The sequence below is a fragment of the Podarcis vaucheri genome (assembly GCF_965113315.1).
Source record: "Podarcis vaucheri genome assembly, chromosome: 1".
NCBI lineage: Eukaryota > Metazoa > Chordata > Lepidosauria > Squamata > Lacertidae > Podarcis > Podarcis vaucheri.
The window spans coordinates 25,329,189-25,341,166 of record NC_138759.1 but is presented as its reverse complement, the minus strand read 5'-3'; the positions used below and the strand labels follow the sequence as shown (position 1 = coordinate 25,341,166).

Genomic DNA, 11,978 nt, shown 5'->3' with positions numbered 1-11,978 from the left:
TGTTCGACAGTAAAACAGACTACCTCAGAAGCTGGTGTACTCGCTGGTGGACTTCATTTGCCATTTTTAGGCAGAGGTTGGATGGCCATCTGTCACGGATGCTTTAGTTGAGATTCCTGCATTCCCGGGAGTTGGACTAGATGAACCTCGGGGTCTCTTCCGACCTGGGGTGCCAACCTGAATAAAATATTGGGGGGCCCAGGTAAGCCCCGCCCCACACAACTGATCACATGATATGGTGCGCACACACGTTTGAATGGCAATGTTTATCAACTTGGGGGGAGGGAGGTTAGCTCTTATGCTTCCAACTCTACAATTTCACGATGCTATGAACATCTGGAGGGCCACAAGCTCCTCATTGCTGGACTCAGGCGAACCACCCCACCAGAATTGAGAAGTGAAAAGAACGTCCCTTCTTCTTCAGTCACTGCTAAATACAGGATTGCCCTCTCGCCCCCCGGACAGAGCTCTTGAGCTTTTAAGCAGCTTCATTGCAGTCAAAACAAACAAACAAACAAAAACAGTCGAAACATTCCTGCTGCGAAAAGCTTGCCCTTTAAAAACACACACACAAAAATTCTCAATAGTATAGTAGCACCAGGGGAAAGAACCCTGCCAGCAACCGGCAGCCTTAATTCCCTGCAAAGGAGAAGGGGAATAATACAAAACAAAATAGAGCACAGAAGAAGAGAAATGGGACGCGACTCCTAAGAGTCTTTTAGGCCAACCATCTCTCTTTCTCTCTCTCCTTCTCACGCAAGGCGAGCGGGAAGGGCTGAGCAGCGAGGAGAGCTAAGGCTCCCACTCGGTTGTTGTTGCTGTTTTTCCTGCGCAGGCAGTTGTTTAGCCGACTACACGCCGGCGAGGACCCTGGCTGTAGCGTTGCTGGGCAAAGCTAAGTTGGGGCGCGGGGCCTAGGCAGAAGGGAGCGCGGCGACGCCGAAGGAGGCGCGCTGTTCTCGTCGTCGACTCGCCGCGCCTTTGGCCCGCAATGGGGCTGGAAATGGACCCGCTGCTGCACGCCTTGAGTTACTTCAGGCGGAGGAAGTTCCAGCTCTGCTCGGATCTCTGCTCCCAGCTGCTGGAGAAGGAGCCCGGCGACCAGGTCAAGTCGGGTAGAGCCGGGGTGTGGGCGTGTGGGGTGCTGGGTCCCCGGGGGAAAGGACGTAAAATGGGCCCGTGGGCAGGCAGATTTAAAAGATAAAAATGGCTCTTTGTGCATTTGGAGGTCCCCTCCCTTACCGTGCACACGCGCCGGCATTTTGCATAGGAGTGGGAGACTGCCTGTTGCCATAGCTGTCAACTTTCGGATTTGAAAATAAGGGATCAGCAGCCTCACCTGTCCCGGAGATAGTCTACGGGATATCTAACAATCCGGGATAGCAGCGGGAAACGGTGCTGAAATAAGGGAATTTCCCGCAAAAAAAGGGAAGGTTGACAGCTATGTCTGTTGCACTTCTTGCTCTTGTTTGTTTGTTTGTGTACGTCAGCAATATGCACACCTTGACAAGAAGACTCCAGGCACCAGATACAAAGAGCTTTCTTTGCTCCATGGTGTCATGAATGATGCGGTTCCACTTATAGGCTGAAACTTAGACAAGGGATTTTAAACACATTTTATGGCTTAGTTGCCTGACTAATGCTGGAATGTCTTGTCAGCTAACAGCAGCAGTTCACAAAACTTTTTTTAAAAAGTGTATGATTACCCTCTCTGTACTTTTATGCATTTTATTTCCATCTGACCTCCCTTTTTTACACACATACACCCCAAGCATTTTGTGCATGTACCTGCAACTCTGGATAATGAACAGTTGAAGTTCACAGAAGTTTGTGCCATAATAAATTTGTTGATCTTGAAGGTGCCGCAGGGTTGTTTGTAGCGATACGATACAATACAATACAATACAATACAATACGATATCTTTATTGTCATTGTCCCATACAGAACGATGAAATTGAAAAATCTACCTAAGACATTCAAAACCCCCTAAAAACTCTGAAACCCCATTTTAAAATACAGTATACTCCTATAGAGACTCCTTATACTGCGTTTAAAACCAGAATTGCATTTGGGTAGAAAGTGTTTCTCAGGTGGCTGGTCCTAGTCTTTATAACCCTGTACCTTCTTCCAGAAGGCAGAAGCTTTATAACAAAAGTGGTTAGTTTTGAAATAGGGTAAAAGAAAAGGAGGGCATGAAAATGGAAGCTTCTTTCTTTTCATCCAAGCTCATGATTTCCTATTAGTTATTAACATGATTATTTACAAGTTCTTTAGCAACAACTGTGTCAACCTCTTCCCATGCATCTTTTAAATAAGTAGACTGAACCTCTTTGACAAAGCAAACTTTGAAATACTGGAGAATGGAAAAGACCACAAAAACCTGAGACAAACTGGTTCTATTTATAATCTATAAAATAAGTAATTTGTAAGATTTTATTTAGAACAAACTGCACCCAAACTACCTACTTTGATAATTACTTTTAGTACAGGATAACCTTTGACATAGTTCTGCATAGAGTACTTTCTTCCCAACTATGTTTGAGAATTATGCTTTAGAAGGTGCTCTTGTAAGATGAGCAGATAACTTTCTAAGAAAGCAATACAAGATTAAATACTTTATGGTATGATGTTACATTGAAAAGAAATATCCAGTAGCATTCAGAAAGGCTCTACTCTTGATCTGGTTTTGGAGGGAATATTTTCAGTAATTATTTGGGTGAAGGAGACTGTTCACTTATTAGATTTGCTGGCATTGTAAACTGGAAAAATTGGCAAGTATATCAGATGATAATTTAAAATGCATTCCTAACCCCACTGATGAGAGAAAGTCACATTGAATTTAATAGGGCTCATCTCTGATTAAACATGGTTAAATTGGAAGGTTAGTTTGAGAGAATTCAAAAGAGAAATGTAAAATGTTAGCCATGAGAACAACGAACAAAGTCTACATACACCATGGGAGATGTTCTAGCTAGGCAATAGCGCTTGAAGACTTGAAGAGAGAATTATTGTTGAGCATGAGCCAACAAGGTACATCTGGAATGTAAGAGAGAACAACAATAAGTACCACTTCAGGCTATATTATCATAAGCATTGCTTCCAGGATTTAGGTAGCAGCAGTGCCACTATTTTCATTACTAATATAATTTGGTGTGTTGTGGTTTATAGTGTGCTCACAGTTGAAGAAAGGTATCAACAAGATGGGAAGGATTCAGATAGAGGAGTGAGGATATTTTAATTTATTTTGAATACATTGCCTAAATGTCTGACATTGTGACAGCTAAGGAAGGGCTTTTGTATTGTAATCCATCACCCCACATCTATCAGTGAAAGTCACATCATGTGCAGGAGTGGTCAAGTCTTGCCCATTTAACAGTGTCCCAAGTTGAAGATTGATTGTTATTGTTCCAGGGAAATTGATGGGGACAACTCTGAGGACCAAGCCAGACCTTAACTGCATTATGTCTATGTGTGACAGCAGTGAACCCAGGAACTGGTTTTATATGACACAAACACAATGGTTTAATTCGGACAATCCTTCCAACTATAGGTTTAGATCTAGATATGCCCTTCCATGAACCAAAGGACTGGAAGGAACTCTGATCCAGCATAAACTCTTAATTGTGTGGAAAAGGGGAGGCAATTTTAATTGATTTCTCATTACCCTGTCAGACCCCAGCACCACCTCCCAGCTGTTCCAGATGGTTCCCAAATCATTTGTATCAGTTTTACAGGGAGGAATGGATGAAAATGACCTTCAGTGGGAATGTCACATGAGTGAAACTACACTCATGGGAAGTCTAGATCCAGCCCATAGTTTAGAGATTCATGAAAAAGCCACAGTAAACTTAGGCCTTGTGTATTCCAACCTTCACATCACAGGAGGAGATTAGAAGCTTTCTGCTTCTATATTTTGCCAAAGTGAAGTATAAACAAACCATAGTTTCCAGTCCTACCAGAGCTGTAGGATGTTCTGAACTGAGACATAAATTAATCTCAGGGCAGGTGATGGTAGATTTAAAACACAGATTTTAAACCTGTTAAAATTTGGTTAAAGCAACTAAAAGACCACATGCTAAAAGCCTCAGTTGCCTATTTGCTTAACTTAAATACTATCTGACATGCTTTCCATTGTGATCTGGCAGATCTTTAGGAAGCAACAGCTCTAAAGTTTTGGTACAAATTACTTAGAAAAGCTCAGCATTCTAGTTTTCTCTATTTAATGAGCCAACTTTAACCTCAAGAAGGTAGACACAACTCGTAAATTATATTGGAACAGGATAGAAGTGGTTTCTTGTGTATTCTGGGTGAAAGTTGTTGTGTTCTTGAGAGATCAAAGAACAGTTGTAACTCAGTGTAGAATCTTGGACACTGCTGTAATGTGCTCCCATCATTCTCTCAGCCATATAATATGACATGATGCATGTAGAATCAGATCTGCAGACTTGTTGCAAGATTTGTAATACAATGAGCACTGAAACGATGCCCAGGATAAAGGTTTAATGCTATACATTGGCATTTTAAAATATAGCAAATAAACCTGGGCTGCATGTAGGGATTCACCTTAAGAAAAAGCTGAAAGAGCAAACAAATAAAAGTTATTTAGTCCTTCAGGACAATGGGAAGTACAGTACTGGTGTATAATTCAGTGTCATCACCATAATTTAAAGTAATTACTTTATATGCACCAGGATCAAATATATATGCTTCATTGAAGGTAGAGTGGGACATGGGTTTATCTTTATGACATAGTTTTGTTCATAAGAATTTTATTTTATTTTATTTTATATTTCATAAAATATATATACTATTTAATTGTAGAAAAATCTCAAAGCAGTTTGCAAAAGGATAGAACAATAAAATAATCACTAAAATAAAACACAACCATGATTTAAAACAGGTTCAAACCGCAGTAAAATAGACTAAAACAAATTAACACTACAGAGTTTTGAAACATCTAGGAAGGCTTGTCTAAATAATGTCTTCAACAGGGCACTGAAAGGAATATAGTGAATAAATATTTATTTATTTAAGAAATTTTTATACAGCTTAATTATTCACATTTCTCTGTGGTGTACATAGAAACAATCCACAGTAAATGGGACAATGAAAGGATAACAATTTGTGAAACTTAAACACTACTTTAAAATTCCTACTGGAACAAGAGAGTCTTAGTCGTGTACCTCAAGTTCAGAAAGGAGGGTGCCTGTCTAATCAATTAATCTATCAAGCACTTAAGCTTAAGTCATATATATATATATATATATATATATATATATATATCACAAACCTTATTTATTGTATTGATACTACATAAACTTGACCTACAATAAACTTTATTGTAAACAGCCTTTTATTTAAAACTGTTGAGTTAAAAATGGCATGGCAGAAAACATAACTATTGTGATTCCATGCTGGTTTCACAGGCCATACGCCCCATTTTAAGTGCAATGCATTGTACTGTAAGTCGCAAGATCTGATTGTTAAGTGATTATTTGACAGACACAGACAAACTGGGGGGTAGGAGAATTTTTCATGTAGTCGTTTGCATCCATGGGTCTAATCTACAAAATGTACAGTTTAAAACAGCAGCAGCATTAACTTGCTACCAGAACAATCAGTATTGGAGATTAAAAATTAAAGCTGCAATCCTACACTTAATAGGGAGTGCAACACATGTGATCCTATACACATTTAACATGTGATCCTATACACACTTAACAGAGAGTGCTCCATTGAACTTAATGGGACTTACTTACGAGTGGACATGCCTAGGATTACGTTGTCATTGAAACTTCAAGTAAATGTACATCACTTTAAACAAGCATTTGAGAGAGGAACTAACTGCAGTCTTGTGCTTGTCTACTGAAAAGTAACTCCCCTTGATTTTAGTGGGGCTTACTCCCAGACAAATGGATATAGGATTGCAGTCTGTCAGGTTCTGCTGCTGGAAATAACCTTTCATCATCAACCATAGGAAAAATATGTATATTGGGTTTCTTTGTTTTATAGCAGGAACATGCTTCTGTGCTGCTGTCGTGGTTGATCATCCTGATTAGTTGCCTAATCTGATTATTGTTCTTTGTGTACCATATGTCAATTTGAAGGCAAGGAACTAACACCAGTTTATAGTATTGGTTGACAAGAGAAAAGCAATTGTCAACTGTTGTTGAACTGTATGATAGTTATATAATGTATAAAATACATATAGTATTTTGTTGCCAGTGCTTAATGTTCCATGTTCATTAATTTCTTACTGCTGCCTCATACATGTTTCATCATTGATGCAAATTCTGTGCCTTCTGGATCAGTGGTGAAATAATAAGAGATGAAGTGGTGATTAAAACTTCTCAAAGTATTTGCTAATGAAAAATAAATGTCTAAATTCACATCAGAGTGTAGTATAATAACTAATAGCTAATGCTAATAAGGATATCCCTTATAATTTCAACTCTCCAGAGTTGAAATTGTATAAACTCTCCAGATGACTTTAGGCATACTGCTTGATTTCATAGTCCCCTCTAGAATACGAGAATAAGAGTTGTGGGAAGGGACATGTTCTCCTTTCACCTCAGAGGAGAAGCCACAACAATCATTAGCAAAGCCGTGGAGCTTGAGATGATGAGCAGAAACACCAGCCTGGTGAACGTAGCTGTGGTTCCTCAGCTCACCATGGTCCTGCTGTCCATCAGCACATCCAGCATGGTGTAGTGGTTAAGAGCAGTGGACTCATAATCTGGTGAACCGGGTTCACTTCCCCACTCCTCCACATGCAGCTGCTGGGTGACCTTGGACTAGTCACACTTCTTTGAAGTCTCTCAGCCCCACTCACCTCACAGAGTGTGTGTTGTGGGGGAGGAAGGGAAAGGAGATTGTTAGCCTCTTTGAGACTCCTTACGGTAGTGATAAAGCGGGATATCAAATCCAAACTCCTCCTCCTCCTCCTTCTTTGCCCGATTCTTCATATATGAAGTCATCTCCATCAAGTACACCCAAGACTGCTAATCTCAAGGAACTGCTAATCTCAAGGGCTTCACTCTTTAAGGGCCTAGTTTGGTTGAAGGCTTGTCTCACCCCATATGTATCCACTTGACTGCTTCGATTTGTGGACGTGTACTGCCACATAATGTTCATTCTGCTCTTAAAATGAATTGATTGTTTAATGTGGCTGTACTCCCTGCTCATTAATATGAGACAGGCACCTTAGTTGTGTTGGTTTCAGCTCATGCTAAAGGCTTTTTTGCTTGTTTCAGTAAGCCTATCCAGGCATGCAATTTTAACAAGTAATTTTATTATGTACAGTTTATTTTGAGTTGCTGATTTTATTTATATTTGGTTTACATTTGTTACATTTGCAGATGTTAGGTTTAACTTTTTTAATGTTCATTTTCACCACTATTTTAAAGGAATGTTTTATATTTTTCCTTGTGAACTGCTTAGAGTAAGCGATACATAGGTTTTGTTAAATAAATAAAATAGTTTATTTATAAATGGAATTCAATGGGACTTACAGGGGCTTCTCATCTGTATGTATATTTTATCACACATGTTTAGCTGCAGTGTTGATTTCAAGGGAGTTGAGGGTGGGACGCAACCCAAATCATAATCCAAGCTCTGTATATATCTTTTCCAGACTGTGGATTGCATAAAATTGTCCTTAAAATCTGAAATAAGTAATATTTAAAATTTTGTTCTCTTAATCCTAGCAGCAGATGGGATGGGAAGGGGCCTGGTTGTGTGGTATTGATCCCAGCCAGATGGTGTGAATGAGGGTTTTGGCACTGCCATCTCCTGCCAAGCTACTGGAAAATAGGAGTTTAACTTAAACTACACTCTGGGGATTGTTGTCTGTAGTTTCTTACTTCTGACAGCTTAATGCTTATAGAAGCCTTTTTCCATAAAGGTAAAGGTAAAGGTACCCCTGCCCGTACGGGGCAGTCGTGTCCGACTCTAGGGTTGCGTGCTCATCTCGCTCTAGAGGCTGTGAGCCGGCGCCGTCCGAAGACACTTCCGGGTCATGTGGCCAGCGTGACGAAGCTGCAGCTGGCGAGCCAGCACCAGCGCAGCACACGGAAACGCCGTTTACCTTCCCGCTATAAAGCGGTCCCTATTTATCTACTTGCACTTAAGAGTGCTTTCGAACTTTTTCCATAAGCCTGTGTAAAACGTAAAATGTAGGACTATAGAAGGACATACTTCTCAGGCTACCAACATAGTCCCCATGGGCACTACAGCATCCACCGATCCTCCCTTCGTGCCCACCAAGGCTCCCTGCCCCTCCCAATTTTTGTTGTTGTTGTTGTTAAAAAACCTGAAATGGAGGAGTTTTAAAAACTTATCGTGGTGGTTTGTTTAGGAAGGTTGTCTGTTTCTCCCCCTTTTTTCATTTGGTTTAGGCTGTACATAAACGTTTTTCTGTTAGTGGAGATTCTGAACCTTGCCATTTTTCTTCTGTAAAACAGGTATTTTGTGATCACCATAAAAGTTTATTAGATTTCTAAATGAGCACCCAGTACCAAAAAGCTTGGGGACACTTGGCATACTGAGAGCTTTGTCCAGGATGCTAAAATGAGCAAGAGTGCTGGCCTGTTACAATCAAGACTGTTGTTTTTGCTGTATCGGCTTTAACTTACGGCATAATGAAGAAGAAGAAGAAGAAGAGTTTGGATTTGATATCCCGCCTTTCACTCCCCTTCAGGAGTCTCAAAGCGGCTAACATTCTCCTTTCCCTTCCTCCCCCACAACAAACACTCTGTGAGGTGAGTGGGGCTGAGAGACTTCACAGAAGTGTGACTGGCCCAAGGTCACCCAGCAGCTGCGTGTGGAGGAGCGGAGACACGAACCCGGTTTCCCAGATTACGTGACTACCGCTCTTAACCACTACACCACACTGGACTGGAGTCCATTATCATCAGATGCATAAATGGTATCCTGACATGCTAGTATGTGTGCACCTGGGAGAGGGGATTGTAAACAATATGGTCTGAGGGAAATGAAATAAAGTACAGACAGTGACAAAAGCTTAATGGTGAAACACTATTGTTGAAAACACAAACATTCTGACATTGATAAGCTAATAAAGCTCATAGAAGATGATACAAAACCCATTATCCCAATTTAAGCCACAGGTGATAAGAGTTGAATCTATAAGATAAATTGTTATTTAGCATTTTCCTGTTGTCGCCTCCCTTTGAAATTCCTTCATTCAAGAATAGCCACATTAAGGTAGGTGGCAGAGCATCCTGGGAGTTCATATTCAGAGCTGCTAAAATGATCAACTCAATTTGTTTGCTATGGCAAAAGACAGAGTAGATATATTCATGTCACGGGGTGCCTTAGATATTTTGCAGGAGGCAAGATATAAATTGTTAAAGAGGCACACAATTATGTCCATTTTTCTCAACAACAAAAATGTCATTCAAAACAAAAACCTAAATTTATCCTTTATTTAATTAGTTGCTAAAAATATTTGGTAGCAGAGTTCTTCATAGCTTCAATAGGGCATCAGATATATGGAAAGTTCTCTTGACTACTTGTTCCTTCTCTTCAATAGCCAATTGTTAGGAGAAATCCATAAGCATTCAAGGGACTTAACCTAGCATTCAACTAATCTAGTATTATGAAAGAGATAGAAAAACCTCTCACCTCTTCCTCCACACTGTGCATAAATCCATACATCTCTATCATTTTCCTTCTGTTCTGCCCCCATCTATAGCATTTCTCCCCCTAAATTTTGCCAGCTCTACAGTACTCTCTTTGAGAGTACTCTCTCCTTAAATAAGAGACACGGGGGAATGATTAATGGACTTCAATGTCTGTACACTAATGCGCAAAGCATGGGAAATAAACAAGATGAGCTTGAGCTCTTGGTACAGCAAACTAAATATGACATAATAGGCATCACTGAAACCTGGTGGGATAAGTCCCACGATTGGAATGTAATAATGGGGGGATACAATCTATTTCAGAGAAACAGACCAGACAAGAAAGGAGGAGGAGTGGCGTTATATGTCAGGGATGTGTATACCTGTGAAGAGATCCAAGATTTAGAACCTCAAAGCCAAAGTGAGAGCATTTGGGTCAAAATTAAGGGAGAGAAGAATAACAGAGACCTCATTGTGGGAGTTTACTATAGATCCCCAAGCCAAACGGAGGACATAGATGATGCCTTCCTGGAACAGATGGCCAAGCATGCAAAAGGAAGGGAGATAGTAGTAATGGGGGACTTCAATTACCCGGATATTTGTTGGACGTCAAACTCAGCCAAGAGCATAAGGTCAAACAGATTCCTCACTGGCCTTGCAGACAACTTCATTGTCCAGAAAGTGGGAGAAGTAACAAGAGGAACAGCCATTTTAGATCTGGTCCTAACCAATGTTGATGATCTGGTTAGTGGGGTAGAAGTGGAAGGATCATTAGGCGCGAGTGATCATGCTCTTCTGAAGTTTACTATACAGCGGAAAGGAGCAGCCAAGCATACTAGGACTCAATTTCTTGACTTTAAGAAAGCCGACTTCATAAAACTTAGGGAAGTGCTGTGTGAGATCCCATGGACAGCAATACTAAAAGGAAAGGGAGTTCATGATGGCTGGGAGTTTGTTAAGAGGGAGATAGTAAAAGCACAACGTCAGGCAATACCAATGAGACGGAAACATGGAAGGTGCCTAAAGAAGCCAGGGTGGCTATCTAAAGAACTTTTAACTGAATTAAGATTAAAAAAGGATGTGTACAAAAAATGGAAAAGGGGGAAAACCACCAAAGAGGAATTCAAACAAATAGCCAGCACGTGTAGACACAAAGTCAGAAAAGCTAAAGCGCAGAATGAACTCAGGCTTGCTAGAGAGGTTAAAAGCAACAAAAAAGGCTTTTATGGGTATGTTCATAGCAAAAGGAAGAACAAAGAAACAGTGGGGTCACTCAGAGGAGAAGATGGTGAAATGCAAACAGGGGACACAGAAAGGGCTGAACTCCTCAATGCCTTCTTTGCCTCAGTCTTCTCCGATAAAGAAAACAATGCCCGACCTGAAGAATTTGGAGCAAATGATTCAGCAAAGGAAACACAGCCCAGAATAACTAAGGAGATAGTACAAGAATATTTGGCTAGTTTAGATGTATTCAAGTCTCCAGGGCCAGATGAACTGCATCCAAGAGTATTAAAAGAACTGGCAGATGTGATCTCAGAACCACTGGCAGTCATCTTTGAGAATTCCTGGAGAACAGGCGAAGTCCCGGCAGACTGGAGGAGGACAAATGTTGTCCCTATTTTCAAAAAGGGGAAAAGAGAGGACCCAAATAATTACCGCCCAGTCAGTCTGACATCAATAGCAGGGAAGATTCTGGAGCAGATCATTAAGCAAACAGTCTGTGAGCACCTAGAAAGGAATGCTGTGATCACCAATAGTCAGCATGGATTTCTGAAAAATAAGTCATGTCAGACTAACCTGATCTCGTTTTTTGACAGAATTACAAGCCTGGTAGATGAAGGGAATGCAGTGGATGTAGCCTACCTTGATTTCAGCAAGGCATTTGACAAGGTGCCCCATGATATTCTTGTAAAGAAGCTGGTAAAATGTGGTCTTGACTATGCTACCACTCAGTGGATTTGTAACTGGCTGACTGACCGAACCCAAAGGGTGCTCATCAATGGTTCCTCTTCATCCTGGAGAAGAGTGACTAGTGGGGTGCCACAGGGTTCTGTCTTGGGCCCGGTCTTATTCAACATCTTTATCAACGACTTGGATGATGGACTCAAGGGCATCCTGATCAAATTTGCAGATGACACCAAACTGGGAGGGGTGGCTAACACCCCAGAGGACAGGATCACACTTCAAAACGACCTTGACAAATTAGAGAACTGGGCCAAAACAAACAAGATGAATTTTAACAGGGAGAAATGTAAAGTATTGCACTTGGGCAAAAAAAATGAGAGGCACAAATACAAGATGGGTGACACCTGGCTTGAGAGCAGTACATGTGA

At 40.8% G+C, this 11,978-nt stretch overlaps 1 protein-coding gene across 2 annotated transcripts in view; it reads left to right on the top strand.

Annotated features, from left to right (window-relative positions):
• Positions 1-917: 917 nt before the first annotated feature.
• Positions 918-11,978, top strand: part of TTC8 (tetratricopeptide repeat domain 8) — a 33,362-nt gene continuing 22,301 nt past the window's right edge. The window contains exon 1 of one of the 2 annotated variants that reach the window (XM_082233407.1): positions 918-1,105. In XM_082233407.1, coding sequence (XP_082089533.1) covers positions 992-1,105 — 114 coding nt within the window. In that variant the 5' untranslated portion in view covers positions 918-991. The remainder of the gene's footprint in view (positions 1,106-11,978) is intronic. The other variant, XM_082233406.1, reaches the window with a different exon arrangement.